The sequence below is a fragment of the Gouania willdenowi genome, unplaced genomic scaffold, assembly GCF_900634775.1.
Source record: "Gouania willdenowi unplaced genomic scaffold, fGouWil2.1 scaffold_93_arrow_ctg1, whole genome shotgun sequence".
In the NCBI taxonomy this organism is placed as follows: Eukaryota; Metazoa; Chordata; class Actinopteri; order Blenniiformes; family Gobiesocidae; genus Gouania; species Gouania willdenowi.
The window spans coordinates 2098580-2115378 of NW_021145258.1; the positions used below are offsets into that span (position 1 = coordinate 2098580).

Sequence of the window (16799 nt, forward strand, 5' to 3'; positions counted from 1 at the left end):
ATCATCTCCACTGTCTTTAAAGCATTGAGCTCCAGGTTGTTCTGGCTGCACCAGGACACCAGCCGGTCTGTCTCCCACCTGTAGTGGGAGACAGGTGACCTTTGCCTTGTGGTTAATTTCTTAATTATTAGTTATATTAATGAATTGTCAGATGTGATACATTCTGCAAAAAATGTTACCAGAGCCAAAAATATATTCAGGACCATTCAGGCTAATGGTTAAGAGTGTGCTGTTGATTAATGGCTGCATGTTTAGCAGTGTAATGAGTCCAAGAAACATGAAAATCCACTGGGGTAGTCTAACAGAAGCAAGGCTGCCCGTATGTGTCATCATCTAACACCCACCCACCCACCCAAGCTCCTGGTATTTCCACATGGTCTCCCACTCTTGATAAAATCAGACTCATTCTTTCTTAGTTTCCAAGATCTGCCAAATTTGGGTATTCTCAAGGAGATATGGCCCAACCCGATCTGTTCAGATTGTCAGCTGACCTTTTTCCTGAGTTCATAATGTTGCAAAACATGTATTATTTGAATAGTAAGAGATTTGTCGATATGCTCAGCTAAATCCAGATAGTGTCTTGTCATTTTAATATCAGTTTTTTTTTTATGTTTATGTGCCTCTCAGAAAGAACTTCAGCATATTGCTCACCTGTGGAACACCCACATCATTCAGAGAAGCAGAAATGCAGTTGCACCTAGTGGCCGGCCTCACATGATGTACATGCTTCCTCAGCTTTTTGGGGAAAGGACCATCTCAAACATGCATCTGTGCAAGCAGTACAAACATGCAGAGCACAATGCATACAACGAGGACCTTACCCATGTGATGAGACTGCCATCCACTGGAAGGATAAGGTGAACACAGACAACTTCCTTCATCTCCCATCCACAATTGAACTGTATCTATTTTTAAGAACTTGCATGCGTAAAGATTTGTGAAATAAGCTATCCTGGCTCATAAAGCACCACCTGCATTAATATTTTTTTATTCATATTGTGTGAGGGTGTGATAGCAGTGTTACTTATTTTTCCATTTAAAGGTATTAAAATAAACAAATAGTTTATAACATACACTACAAATAAATGTTTTTGATGAGCAATAATCCCTTCTGGTGTTTCTTGGGGACACTATATATATATATATATGATGATGATATCTACCGTACATATCATTTTCAACATAAAATAGTACAAAGTATTCAAAAATGTGTATTCAACTACTAAATATAAAACAGTTGTGTGATCGTGAAAAGGAACAGCACAGTAACTGTGCAATAAAATATGCACCTTTTTTAAAATAAATAAATTAAAAAAAAACTTGTTTTCCCTGTATTTCTTAAATACTCAAATTGCAATTAAAATGACAGTCCCTAAAAATTCACAAAATACTTTAAACAGAAAACAGGAACGTGCCCAGAATAGCACTTTAGGTTTCGCCTTGAATATATAGAAAAAGCTGAACATGAGTGCATATTTTGTGCAGCACATTGGAGAACAGACTGTTTTTTTTAAATTAATTTTTAACTCATAGTGCAAACTGTAGCATGCTTAACGTGCCTTATGAACCTGATAAAATGGGGTTTATAAGTGGGCAGAGTGGGAATTGAGTTGGTAACTTGGTAACATTCACTGGGAACCATATTGCTTTAGAAATATAGTCCCCACATGGTAAACCCATGTAGGCAGACTCTCTGTGCCCCATAAGGGATGTGAAAGAGCAAACTAGACATGGAGAAGAACTTGGTAACAATATATCAGACTTATGTTGATTTAGTAATGTGGGTTTCACACAGTAAGCCCATGTAGGCACACTCCATGGGCTTCATGAGGGATTTAAAGGGGACATATCATGGTTTTAAATCCTTCTTTTTTACATATAAATCATACAGTTGTGGTCTATATAAAGCAGAGGTTGATGAAGCAGTCACCCTTGAAGTGCTTCGCGCACACAAAAATGACCTTACCCACAGATGTGGGTACATTTTTGTGAAAAATAAAACTCAACCAGGCACTTCGAAAAGGTTCTGATGCTGGGAGACGGTGTAATGAAGCGTCCTCTCGTAACTTCGGCATCCTGGAGCTTGGACTACAAAATAAAAGCGAGAAATAAAAATGGCGGATTGCTCGAAGTGTTGGACCTGGAGTTGATGTACTAATTTGGCAGTTCCGCTGCAAATACTGTGATGTAATAGTTCAAAAAACGTAATAAAAAAAAAAATGGTAAAATGGACGAGATTTTATATAGCGCTTTATCACCACACTGAAGCAGTCTCAAAGCGCTTTTACATATCAGCTCATTCACCCAATCACTCTCACATTCACACACCAGTGGGACAGGACTGCCAAGCAAGGTGCTAGTCGACCACTGGGAGCAACTTAGGGTTCAGTGTCTTGCCCAAGGACACTTAGACACACAGTCAGGTACTGGGATCGAACCCCCAACCTCTCGATCAGAAGACAACCCTCTACCACCTGAGCCACGGTAATAGAGAATAGAAAAATCGAAACAGATTGAAAAATATGAGCAAGACAGAATATAAAGATATCTACGGAGCACCTGAAGAGACTAATTTGATTTTTTAAATATACAACAAAATGCATTTAAGGGCTAAAAAAGTGGATTTAGCATGATATGTCCCCTTTAAGTGGGCAAAGTGTGAATGGGCTGGATCTAAGGAAAACTATCTGGTACTCATGTTCTTTTGTAACATAGGTCCCACGTGGTCAGCCGATGTGGGCATCGTTTGGATTTTACCGATGCCCGCCCCCCAAGCAAAGGCCACAGCCCCCCCACCAGCATCCCGGGCTGACAGGAGACTCCCACGTCAAACCCAACGGGAGAGCAGGCGCAGGGCGAAGGCGGAGGAGGGGGCAGGACGAGACAGGGGACAGAGAGCAAGAGGAAAGAATGGCAGAGAAACATGCAGGCCCCAAGGGCCACCCAGACGTGCACGGAGGAGGCAGGAGAGTAACACCAAACCACCCAGGGACCACGAGAGCACCTGAAAGGGACGCACGCCCGCGCAGAGGCACCCAACACACCCCAGCAAGCCACCCAGGTCAAGGCCACCCCACAAGCCCATGGAGGTCCAGGACTACAGTTAGATCAGTGTGTTAGTAAAGAGTGGTGCTGGCAGTCGCTTGCAGGCTAGATCATCAGGCTAAAAACGAAAAATCAAGATTCAATGCAATTAGACCTGTATATATTGTTGAAACAACAACAAAAAGAGGCTTTAAAACTGTAAGTCTGTACCGTACTACACAATGTTTTCATCTGGTGGCTCTGTTTAGGGAAAAAGAACTACGCTTGTCACGCTATTGTCGTCAGGTCCGCTCATCGTTTGAGTGGTTTGCGTGTTTGTCCCGCTCCGCTCAGCCACCAGAACTCAATCGTCTGGTGAGCACTTCCAGATTAATCACCTTTATGAAAAATACAAGGAGATTAAGATAGATTCCAGGCTAGCCCACTCATATCTTTTGCACCAAGGCGTGGCAAATTTATTTGTATAGCGCATTTCATACACAAGGCAACTCAATGTGCTTTACATGATCAAAAAGTGCAACAGGAAACATTCAACAGCTTAAAATCAATAAGAACATTAAAGTCAGCAAAAAATAAAAATAATCAATAAACACATTACATCAACAATATGACCAAAAATCTCCCTGGAGATCTGGATAATAATATTAATAATGATGCGTTGGATTTTATTTGGTGCTTTTCATAGACACTCAAAGCGCTTTACGTAATTTTCGTTCATGTTTCCGTGTTGTGTTACAGTAGAATAGCATGTTTAGGCATTGGAATCGTTTCAGTTCTACACACGTTTTCAACTGAACTAGACGATGAAATGTTAAAATGTCTGTATTCATCAGAGAAGTTATACATGGTCTAACTTACTGCTTAACATGCTAGAATATGTGCTACACAGGGCTACATAGTGTGTATGTGAGCTAATGATGCTAATGATGGTGAACAGCTATAACCAGTGTTTATTACACATACTGTGAGGACGTTTTGTGCCCAGACACGTAATTATTCATTTATAGTTTAAATAGTGTTTACATACATATTATTTACAGTTAAAAAACACTCAGCTTTGTTCACTAAATTCCTGTAAACAATTGTTCTAGTGCAGTGTTCCCAAACTTTTCACAGTCCGTACCCCTTCAAACATTTAACCTGAGGCCATGTACCCCCTACTCCTGCACACTATAATGTAATGCAGCGTTTTTTAACCTTGGGGTCATGACCCCATGTTGGGTCACCTGGAATTAAAATGGAGTCCTCTGAAATGTATAATAATTTATGATTAAAAAAAAAACTGATAAATGCATTTTTTAAAATGTTTTAATTCTTATTTTTCAAATCATAAAACCACACACAAAACAAACTTAAATAACTGTATTCTATGCTTTCACTTTCACAAATTTAGTCTACATAAAATAAAATGCAGTATAAAAATATCTGACCTGGCACATCTTGTCACATTGTGTCCTAATCCTCACAACAACAAACATTATCAAAAGATAATTCTAGAAAGAAAAGAAAAAGAAAATTAAATGTGTGGCTTTATTGTTTTTTCATTTCAGATGTGATTGATCCACTGAAGCAGAGGATGAATGCTGTAACCATCACTGCTGTGTTATACATGGACCAAAGTTTCCTCTCAGCCTGTTGTTAATAGAAATGAAACACTTTCTCATCTGCTTTGCTCCAGTTCATTTAGGGCCAACATTGTTGAATTGATTGATCACCACATTTGACACGACACAGATATACAGTATGTATGAATAACGTGCTTCAAGTAGAGAAAATAAGACACGAAAGCATTAGAAAATGAGTGTTTTTCTTCTTTTTTAATGTAATATCTTTATGTAGGTCAAACAGTCAAACATTGTTTTGTGTTGTACATGTGAGTGACATATATAACATTCTGTCAACTGGACCTTCCATGCTGTGGTTGTTTGGTGGGTGGGGGGTTCATGTTTGTACAGACTGGTAAAGAGGGCTGATCTGTGGTGGACACAGAGCTGGACTCTGGTGGCAGAATGACAGACCCTGGAGAAGACTCCATCCATCCTGGAGAAGACAAAGCCCCCACTGCACTGGACCATGATCACACAGAACAGCTGTTTAGTCTCTGAGCTGCTCCACAAACACTCAGGAAGTATGCATCATTAATAATATTATTATCCACCGGTATCTGTGAACTTGTCCGTAGTATTGTAGTTGGTTGCTAATGAATTCAACCAGGACTCCAAGCTCCGAGTATGCTTTACGACGACTGTGTCATCTTGAACTAAAGTATCCTCTTTACCTGTCCGTCACTAATGTTAAAGTTGTGCCAACTGCAAATCTTTAATATCTTTATATTCTAACTCGAAAAGTAAAAATCAATGAATGGATGAATATTCAGCGCTGTGGATGACGCCATTGTGATGAACTCTGACCCGGAACCAGTCTCTGTGTTTAAAAAAAATAAATAAAAAATTACGAGATAATCCCCACAAGAAAAATTAATTAATTCGGAAAACAGATTTAAAAAAACAATATTTCGGAAAACGGATTTAAAAAAAAAAAACATTAATTTGGAAAACCGATTTAAAAAAAATTATATTTCGGGAAATGGATTTTAAAAAGAAAATTATTTCGGAAAACAGATTCTAAAAAATATATTAATTCGAAAAACAGATTTAAAAAAATATTAATTCGGAAAAGGGATTTAAAAAAATATTAACTCGGAAAACGGATTTAAAAAAAAAATTCATTCGCAAAATGGATTTAAAAATAATATTAATTCGAAAAACGGATTTTTTTTTTTATTACTGACTACAATGTTCCATCGTATAATAATGATAATAAAAATTAATATAAAAGTAATTCTCCATTTTGAAAAAGGTTTTTTAATTCTCAATAATTACATGCTTCCATTGTACTATTTAAAAGGTTGAAATCTTGCTCTTTAAATTCATCGATATTTATGTTTTGAGTAAATTCCGATTTATTTTGTTTTTTATATGATGTTTGGTTTTTGATTATCAATGTTGTGTATTGTGTTTAATCTGTTTTTGTTCCTTTTTGTCTTTTTTTAAAAATTAACATTTAAAAACACAACAAAACATTCGCATATTTACATGTGAACTGTAAAAATATTTATATATTTTAATTTTTTATTTCTTTTTTTTCTATTTTATATATATATAAATATATAACAAAAAACAGTCACATATTTAATTTTGTACTATTGAAATTTAAAAAAAAAACATTGTATGGTCGGTTTACATTCAAATATCACGTCCCAGCATATGAGGAAGTGACGTATATATGCGCATGCGTTGTTAGGATTGGGCACTGACAGTTGACTTTTGTAAACGGGAAGTAGCCCATCGCTCTCATCTTTACAGCAGAAGTCGTTACATGCTAACGTTTCAGCTGTATATCGCAGACATCTGTGTGTTTTTCTATCACATACATTGAGGCAGTGTGTGTGTTAGTCTTTCTGTTGGATTTTATTCTTTGTGTTCGAATTAAGAATTTATTTTTCCACGGACTGTTCGACCGACTTTTTGTTTTTTTAAAAACAACACGGTCACAGGAACATGGCGTATTTCAACGGTAAGAGACTTCTGTGGAGCTCAGCTTTAATATTAAACATCTGCTGATTTCTTTTAGAGGAATTTGACTTCAAAATGAGGAGGGAGGTCAGCAGAGCTGGGAATAGTGTCATGGAGTCACTGTACACAGCTGGTATATTGTCTAAATACATGTAAACCATGTGCCAAACTACACTGTACCTGCAATCTATGGATCCTTTTAGGTTCTGTAATATCTCAGCATTAGTTATGAAGGCGGATAGCTTGGTTTGTGCACTGAGCTCTGAGACAAAGCACAGGGTAACGGTTGTTCTAGTTTGTGGGGTTTAAACTCATTTTATTTTTGTGGGGACAATAGGGCCCGATCTATAAACAAAACCCCAAAAACACTGTCAGAGTGAACAGAACCAGACCTGATGTCCACTACACCTGGTCTCCAAATGTCAAAAGGTTCACATTAAAATACCTGTTTATGCACATTACACATTTGCTTTATCTTTGGTTGTTAGTTAAGCCCTACATATACCAACATTTAACCACACGGATTCATTTAATTTCACTGACTAAATTTGCTTATTCAATTCATTTATTTAAATATTTCATTATATAATTATACCGTAAATTTATAATTTTAGTATTTTTTATGGCAACTGAATGCTGGTACAAAAATACATTTTACTGCACATTGTACAATCCAAGACAAAGCATAGAGATGCACCGTGCTATAGGACAATTCTTGGCCAAAACCAAAAATGAAAAAAAACTAAGACCAAAAACTGAAAGAATGAATTTTGTCATTATTAGTAACATTGCATTTATGGCTATGCATGTGTACTAAACTCACTAAAATTATAGGTTTATGATGTGGATTTTCTTTTACAGAGGACAATCACAGAATTGCACCCCGACATGTTCGCAAACACCGAGGCCCCTACAAGGGGTCGTCGTTCCGCAGAGACCGACAGCGGGGGAACCACCATGGTGGATTTGGAGGACCTGGACTCTTGTCCAGTCTTGTCATTGATCGAGATGTTACCATGAGTGACAGCTCTCAGGACAGCAGTTCTCAGCCAAGATAGTAAGTGTTGACTTTCATTAAATGTTGTCTTTCTAAGAATGGCATGGTATTCCTGAAACAACATTCAATTCATACATTGTAAATGAAAAAGTAGCTTAGTAATATAATTAATTACAATTAATAGCTGTGCAGAGCTCGAGCTAATGTGAATAAGACGTGCTTTTTCAAATTTTGGTTCACAGTTGGAGATGGTCCCACATGTTTTAACCCAGACATTTAATTGTCACAATGTTGTTTCTTACTACAGCATCTATTTATAAAGCAAGGTGTGTGTGTCTCAAATATGTCTGTGGATAAGTAGGGCTATATAAAATACATTTTTGAAATGTAGTTTTTTTAGAAATTTTTATCATTTCTTAAAGAAAATATTAGTTTTTAACTGATGTGAGGAAACAAAATAAATACTGGTAAATAAAAAAACTCATAATAAACAAAAATGTATGTCAAAAATAAAATAAGATACAATAAAAGGTAGATATAAGTTGTAGTGACATGGATTATTCTGAGTGCTCCTTTTTAATTATTTAGAGGTCATATAAATATGTATGAGAACAGCATTAATGTCACTATATTTCCTCTCAGGCATCAATGGTTTACTGAATCTGATCAGGTTTAATGATTACGTTTTGATCAACTTTGTTTAAATGAACCTAATTCAAATTGGATTAGAATTAGATATAACTGTGCAGTATTCTTCAGAGACCAGATAGCAGCAGATGACAGAAGGCTCATTACAACCAGAAAAGACTTTCCATGAAAACCCACAATCCTTAGAACTGTTTGGTCACTTGCCTTTTGCTCTTGTACAGAAATCATCATCATTAGTATTATTTTGTCTTGTTCAGCAATCCTTATGGGAGAGAATTTTGCAAAGGAGACGGTCGTATGGACAGAGATTGGCGACAAGGCAAAGGTGGAGGTGGCAGAGGAGGAGGGAGAGGAGCTTTCAGAGGAGGAACTAGAAGCCGAACAGGCTGGTTCAAAATCACGGTGTGTAAGCTCACACTCACACTCACATCTGGTTAATCTGCTTTGTGATTGGTCTAACAGGATCCCCATTTGTTTGCCTTGTCAACAGATTCCTCACGGCAAAAAGTATGACAAGAAGTGGTTAGTGCCAGCTCTACAGGACATCTGCTCCATCCCTTACACTCCTATTCAGGTGAGTGTTGGCAGGATTTGATCATTTACTAATAAGTGATTGAGATAAAAAGATGTTGTTTATCACTTGAGATGTATGGAGGAAATGCCTTTGCTTTATCATTGTATTTATCATCCTTTGTATACGTTGATTATTACAGTGAGTTTGAACACTTTTTCCTTTATTTTATTTACTTGTGATAATCACTAATACTTTTTATATCTCTAACAATCACCTAAATGCTATGTTTTAATTGCATTTTTTCTATTTACTAGTATCATGACGACCACAATAACGTTCATTTCTACGTTGATGATTTCACTACTGCCAGTGCCCTGCGCAAGTGTTCTCGCAAGGTCACAGACTGTGATGGCTATAAGGTACGTTTGTGGTGACAACTGGAAACACAAACTCACTTCTATGAGAACTTTGTGTTATCTGTTATCAGCCTTGAGCTCACGTACACCTGCCTTTATGAGAAATGTTTTTTTATTACTTTTTTCATGCAAATGGCTTGAAAACTGAGCTTCAGGATCTTCAGTTTGAAAACACCAATTACAAATGTTTCTGAATACTTAAAAATGACCAAGGATTTCTTAGAAAACTACAGTCAAAACCACCAACTGGGTCTCAGTGTTTGTCCAGTGCATCTCACAGTGAACAATGTTTACTGATAAATGTATTCTTTGCATTTAGTGAATTGTTTGCTAAATGTTCTCACAGGCTCTACATTACTGTTTTCACTCATTAGTTTGTGATGTTTTTTTTCTTGACTGATGTTCCTCAAGGTGGCGCTACACATCAAGCGCAGTGATCCCCCCAACTTCCTCTTCCCTAATCTGAAGGTTGAAGAATTGGAGCATCTGAAGGTCAGTGATAACAAATCATCCAGGGGGTCAGTGTGGACATTGTGGAGGAGTTCAAATACCTGGGAGTGAATTTCACCCTGATGTGAATTTGATCTACTAATAGTTTATTTGTTTAGTTAAATGTGTTAAATTTGGTGTGACACAATTAGGGTTGCAAAGAGGTGGAAGATTTCCAGTAAATGTTCAAAGGAATTTAAGATTGGGAATATTCTAAAATAGAAACTTTTCATGGGAATTATGTATAGGAATTTACTGGACATTTTTAGTTATTTTAAATAATAATACCATAGCCAAATGTTAACATCCATACAAAATAGTACATACAATAGTACATCTTGTTTTTTAGGACTTGCAGAAAGTAGTATGTTAGCATTAATTGGTCAAAGTTGTTGTCTGTTAATGGTTAAATAGTTAACTATGAGCATCCCTGATTTAAAAGAATGTTTTTGAACTGTTTTAAAGATGTTTTTTCTTCTCTTTTCTAGCAATGCATGTCAAAACGTTTTGATGGCTCACAGCAAGCTTTGGATCTGACCAGTATTCACACAGACCCAGGTAACCACACCACCTCTTTTGGCATTAGATTATTCACAATGTTGGCCACTTCCTTTGACATCTCAAAGAAAACACCTTTTATTGGGGATGTGTTGTTTTATATAGTGGAAATATTTATCAATCACTGTTTTTTAAAACACAATCTAAATGGCATGTGTTACTGGGTTAACAGGCTGGAAGCACCAGGTGATACTTTTATATACAGTTTACATTTTTGTGGTTAGAATTATTATTCATTGATTACCGTTGGTTTCATAATGTATTATTATTATTATTTTTTTTTTTTCTTAAAATGTTTTAAATCTTCTGAATTGTGTTGTTCATTTTTTTTTTTTTTTTTTTTTTTAAAAAAAAAAAAAAAAAAAAATGAATTGTGTTGTTCATGATGAAATATTACCTTGTGGATTCTTTCATAAGTGGACGTGAATGTTGAAACGTTTATGTTTACTTTGAAACAGACTTGGTCTCCCTGGATATTAAAGTGGTTTTAAACAGGAAAACAAACATGGAGGCCGTCATTAAGATCATTGAAGAAAACATTCCTCAGGTAACGGTCGTACGACAATCAGCAACAATCTGTGTATCTTCATATACTGTGGATACTTTAAAAGTTAGATCATCAAAGTGAAGTCGAGACCTAATGAAATCAATGTTTTCTTTGCAGTTGACAAGCTTGAATCTCAGTCACAACTGCATCCAGAGACTGGATGAACTCAGCGAGCTTGTGACCAAAGTGCCTCATCTGAAGGCCCTGAACCTTTCACACAACGACGTGAGACTGGCCGCTCCAAGGCTTTCATTGTCATGTTTGTGTAGTAGTGTTGAAGGTTCATGTGTTGACGCCTACCGGCTTCCTGTTTGTTCCTCAGCTGAAAAGCGAACATGAGCTGGACAAGTTGAAGGGGCTGAAACTGGTGGAGCTGTGGCTGGTCAGAAACCCTCTCTGTGACCTTTTCAAAGACCCATCTTCATACGTCAGGTCAGTTTTCTTGATCCAAAATTGATGTTTTGATGATTTCTTTAACGAAGGCAGTTTCTACTAATCCAACGTCTTATATCTGAGTTTCCCACAGCATGCAACCAACGTGTGTCAAACCTGCTGTTGTGTGTTTTTGTTCCTAATGAATAACTGAATTTTCCCTCAGTTGATGGAGAACTTGTAAACAAAGGAAGACCCAACAATGTTCAAATTGAGAAAAGTGCTTTGTGTATGGCTGTGTTAAATCACAGGGTCTAACAATGCACTTAAAATGTACTTGATATTTTTTTCACCAAGAATCTGTTTTGTTTTTGAGTGACAGTGACTCGTTGGTTGCCCTGCATCTTCACCAGAGTGGGGAGGAGTTAAGACCAGACTGGTGGTAACCACCTCTCCCAGTAGCGCATCACTTCTCTCTTTAGAAAAAACCGTTTGTTTGGCAGTTTTCAGCTCAAACTGGTAGACCGTGTTTGTGTATATGTTGCTTTGCTACGTCAAATCTGTGTGTATCACCAAAATGGGGCAGAGGGTGAGTATACCTGCTGGTAAGTACACTCCAGGGTGGGCATTCAGGTGAACGTGGGACATGGTCATGTATGTTAGCGTATATTCAACAATGAGGAAGATGAATTCTCACAATAATTTCTCTGCTTTTCCATTTTGTTTCCATACCAGTGCTGTGTGCCAGAAGTTTCCCCAGCTTCTGAAGTTGGTAGGTCTACTCACTCATTCATTCATCAGCAGTTTATGGTCACTCAGTCTTCATTTCTACCAGCATAGTTTTGATACTAGAGGACCTTAGTGTTTAACGTCATTTTGCCAATTATCAGTTGTGTTAAAGCTGCTGGGAACAATAATTATCTATCAGATAAAAGACATGGTGTAGGCCTCCATAGATCTATGACTCAAAGATCAATTGCACGACAAAATAATAGAAAGGAAATTGCAGCTTGAAAGTTTGTTCCGAGTTTTGTGCATTGCATTGTGGGATGTGGAGTCCCATAGATGGAAGGATAGAGGTGTTCTTAATTCTTATCATGATTTCTCATTTGTCCCTAAAAACTCTGTCAAATACACTTCTCAACACAATTCTGGTGTTTTCACAGACTGAACGTTGTGGCAAAACAGTGGTGGAAGTGTATTTTGGGGCTTACACAGAAAGTACATTTAGAGTGATCTAACATATATTAATCTAAGGTCTACAGTATGTCTTTATCTGATTTAAAAAATAAAAAGATCATATCTAGCAGCTATAAGTACAGTATATTGTACTTGTTTACAAGATGTAAAATCTTCAAATAATTAATTAGTTTTGTTTCCCCCAAATATTTATTTATTTATTTTTCAGAGACGATGCAATCAACATAATTACAATAAAGTTTTACAGCTGATGTGACGCATAAAGAGCTTCTAGCTAATGCTAATTCACAGCTCATGTCCCTGATTGGGCCTTTTTACACAATTTACAATAATAAAATACATTAATACAACATTTGTATAAAACTTTTTACAATCACACACATACACACACGATCCCACATACATTCACACAGACTCAGTGTTATTTACTTTGGTTTGTTTTCAGCCAAGACTAAACCCTAGAAGTGAACATTTTAAACTCAGATATGGTTTTAAATTCTGTGGATAATGAGTTCCACAGCTTCAGACCTGAGTATGATGTACCAGTCACTATATATTTATTATTACTGGTTCATTTAGTTTGAGTTTTTTTTATCCACTTGGACCAACCAGATTAGTTCAGAGGTCACAGATTGGCTTTGTTCTGGTACCTTGAGTTTAGTTTGTGTTTTGGTCCAGTGGTTTTTAAGGATAATGTTATGGCCAGTGTCAGTCGTGTTTCAAATAACACCAGAAAATCACCAAATGAACTGATGTTTTCCAACTTGTACTAAACTGTGTATTGTCCCTCATCAGGATGGAAATGACCTCCCCCCACACATTGGCTTTGATGTGGAAACACCCACCACTCTCCCACCTTGCAAGGTTAGTCAGTGTGATGCTGAATTGTCTGTGTCTGTTGTGTTCAAAACGTCACTTGTCAAAGTACAAGAATATAGAAGCCACTATATTTTTAGATTCAAGCCTTTTCTGTAATGAACGTCTCATTTCTCCTGCTAAATGTTGACCATGTGATCACACAGGGAAGCTGCTTTGGCTCTGATGACGCTAAAGTCTACATTCAGCGCTTTTTGCAACAGTGAGTTTCTAACACTTTTCTCTATGTCGCTTCACAGCGTTTCTAACAATAAGTAGGAAATGACATCAGTGATTGGTGTTGATATGCAGAGTGTGTTTTGTTTGTTTCACAGGTACTACAGTGTGTACGACTCTGGAGACAGACAGTCACTGCTGGGGGCCTACCATGATGACGCATTATTATCACTAACAACACCGTACAACGTCCAGAATCCATCAAGGTAAGGACACACACACACACACACACAGGTGTATAACTTTGATTAAATGGCTACGTTTTCTTTGAGTGGTGCTGATTTTTTTGTTCTGGCTTTGTTTTTCAGGAGCGGTCTGAGAGAATATTTCAAAGACAGTAGAAACCTGAAGAGGACCAAAGACTCCAGTAAGTTCTCCTGAAGTGAACGTATGACTTGTAATGATTAGGGTTGGGTACTGAAACCTGGAACAAGTGTAGGACCAGTTCCCATGGAAACGCTAGTAACCGGGTCCAATAAGAACAAAGATTTTGGTGTCACACATTACTTGATACACATGACGTCGGTGCCGCTGCTCAGATCATTGATCAATGGCCTCATTTCTAACCGTAGCACATGCACAAAACATGGCCTAAAAGAAGGTGCATGACATTATCCTCCATAAATAAATGAATGTGTGGGAAACCCTGATGTGAATTTGATCTAATAATAGTTTATTTGTTTAGTTAAATGTGTTAAATTTGGCTCTGGAAATAAAAGGGCATTTTGTGATTTTGAAGTTAGTTTAAAGTAATGATTTAGCACCAGAAGCGTTGAAAAAGTAGCGAGTAGTAACTGATACCCAACCCTAGTAATGATGGAGCCCACCTGATGTTTGTCTTGTTTTCACCTGCCCTAGCGATGCGTTTCCATCTGCTAAAGCACAAACGGCTGAATGTGGTGGCGCTCCTCAACGAGCTGCCAAAAACTCAGCATGACATCACCTCTTTCACCGTGGACGTAAACGCCTACACAGTGAGTTCACGTCTGATCTGCCACACACTGAGTTACATCATTTGTGTTGTTCACACTCAGCCAAACTGCTTTGTTTTCACAGAATACGCTGCTGTCATTCACAGTGGGCGGAGTCTTCAAAGAAGGTCAGTATCTTAGTCGTCATGGTTTTAAGAAGATCCACTGCAACTCATCTGTTGCTCACTAACGCTTTCCTGGGTTTTTTGTGGTTTTTCAGTTGTTGTAGATGATAAATCTAAAGAATCTACAAGGGCCTTCTCCAGAGTTTTCATCACAGTTCCAGCAGTGAATTCTGGGTAGGTTACACACTTAAAACCAAAGTGCTGATTGGCAGCTGTAGCTTCAGATAATGCTTGCCTCCACTAGTATGACTGGAATGAACAAACGGTTGCATGTTCAATTTCATGTCAGTAAATACTGTTTCACCACGTGTGTTTTCTGTGTATTCCTATATTTACCTAATGTATGTTTATTTGTCCATAAAAGAAAATGATAAACCATAATGCTTTTACACAACAACCATTGTTATTGTAGAGATTACTAGGGATGGGCACCTTTCACATTTAAACCGATACTTGGTACTCGTAAATCAGTATCGGTACTCAACGATACCACTTTTCAGTACTTTTGTGCAGTAATAAATATTAAATAATATAATCTCAAAATATTCCAATTTACCATATTTATTTCTCATATCAATAATTATAATAATAATGATAATTATAACAAACAACTTTAACAAATATATCAAACCAACATCTGTTTGCATTGTAGCACAATATAATCAGGGTTGGGGTCAATTATAATTGTAATTGCTTATTTGATAATTACAATTATGCCATAATTATAATTGTAATTTTAAAAGATCTCTTGCTGTCATAATCATGATTATATTGTAATTGAGTTCAGATAATTGACTATTTAATTGTAATTGCCATGAAAATTCTATCAAAATTGTCAATTATAGTTTAATGCTAAACTGATAAACCATGTTACAGTTCTATATGTACAGTTCTACACATATGTAGGTAACAATATGTTTGGTGTGGCCCTATAACACTGTAATATTAACACCATAGAAAGTCTCTAACCTTTGAACCCTGTGGTCCTCGTTCATACTTGAACAGTTTGTGCATCATCAACGACCAGCTCTTCATCAGAATGGCTACAACGGAGCAGATCAGCAGAGCTTTTGTGGCGCCTGCCCCGACCCCTTCCTCCAGCCCAGTGCCCACCCTCACTGCCCCACAGCAGGAGATGCTCAGCACCTTCTCCCTGAAGTCAGGCATGAAGCTGGAATGGTCCCTGAAGTAGGTGTCCTCTCCTAATGCCGTCTACCAGACTGGGATGAATGTCACAGCTCACTGGTAAACACTGTCTGTGTGTTGCAGGTGTCTGCAGGATAACGAGTGGGACTTGAACAAAGCAGCACAAATCTTCACTCAGTTAAAGGTGACACGACTCTAAACAATCCACGTCATGGTTTAAATGTGCTGATGTCTAAAGTAGCAACTGTTTCTGTTTCAGACGGCGGGAAAGATCCCAGACGTGGCGTTCCTAAAGTAAATCGTTGAAGAAAGAAAAACAGTCTTTGTATTTTTGTATAGAATAAAGTTAAAGTGAACTCATATGAACCGTTTCATCAGATATTTGACCTGAATACTGTTGGGTCGTGAGTCTTTTAGTTACATTAGTTCATTGACCCCCTACAGAAACCACAGCTTGCTTTATTGGTAATAAAATCACATTGTTAGTGAGATAATTGTGTGCATTCTTTCTGTACCCACTCCAGTTCAGGTTGTTTTCTACCATTACAATACATGTAAAACCCTGTTTTTTATTTATTCCATGCTGAGTGGATCTAGTTAAACTACTGGTCAACAATAGGGGTGTGAAAAAAAAATTATTTCACAGTATATTGAGATTTTTTTGGGTGCTGATTTTAAATAGATTTATTTATTTATTTAATTAATATTTTTGTGTATTTGTGCAATATTTCAGTGGTTACAATGCTTTCAATTTGTTGCAATGGTTACTTGATTTTATGATGGCAGTGTGTAATACCTGCAATATTTATGTATTCACAGACATTTTATTTTCATATAATCTGTTCAGATCAGTGTTTAAACTGATACAATAGGAGAAATTATTTGTTCTTATTTTTGTACATTATCAGTAACTCAGGGTGATTTATCATTAATGTTCTCACTTACAGTTGTTACAATGCCGTCATTATGTTGTCATGGTTACTTTGAGACTTCTACACAGTAGTTTTAGTGAAAAGAAACTTGTTGCACTTTATGTTATGATGTCAGTGTGTAACACTGTATTTTCTTTTTTTCAGTGAAAATGTGTAAAAACACTAATAATAA

General features: G+C 37.0%; 1 protein-coding gene across 1 annotated transcript; it reads left to right on the plus strand.

Moving 5' to 3' along the window:
* The first annotated feature begins 5036 nt into the window (after positions 1-5036).
* LOC114461096 (nuclear RNA export factor 1-like) lies at positions 5037-16184 on the plus strand. Its single transcript, XM_028442936.1, has 21 exons — positions 5037-5173; positions 7482-7677; positions 8523-8667; positions 8756-8839; positions 9094-9198; positions 9607-9687; positions 10173-10242; positions 10701-10789; positions 10907-11014; positions 11112-11221; positions 11897-11933; positions 13157-13225; positions 13384-13439; positions 13552-13659; positions 13762-13820; positions 14312-14427; positions 14510-14552; positions 14645-14723; positions 15555-15737; positions 15819-15879; positions 15955-16184. The coding sequence occupies exons 1-21, from the start codon at positions 5119-5121 to the stop codon at positions 15991-15993; spliced, it is 1893 nt and encodes a 630-aa protein (XP_028298737.1). The 5' UTR covers positions 5037-5118; the 3' UTR covers positions 15994-16184.
* Positions 16185-16799: the final 615 nt, after the last annotated feature.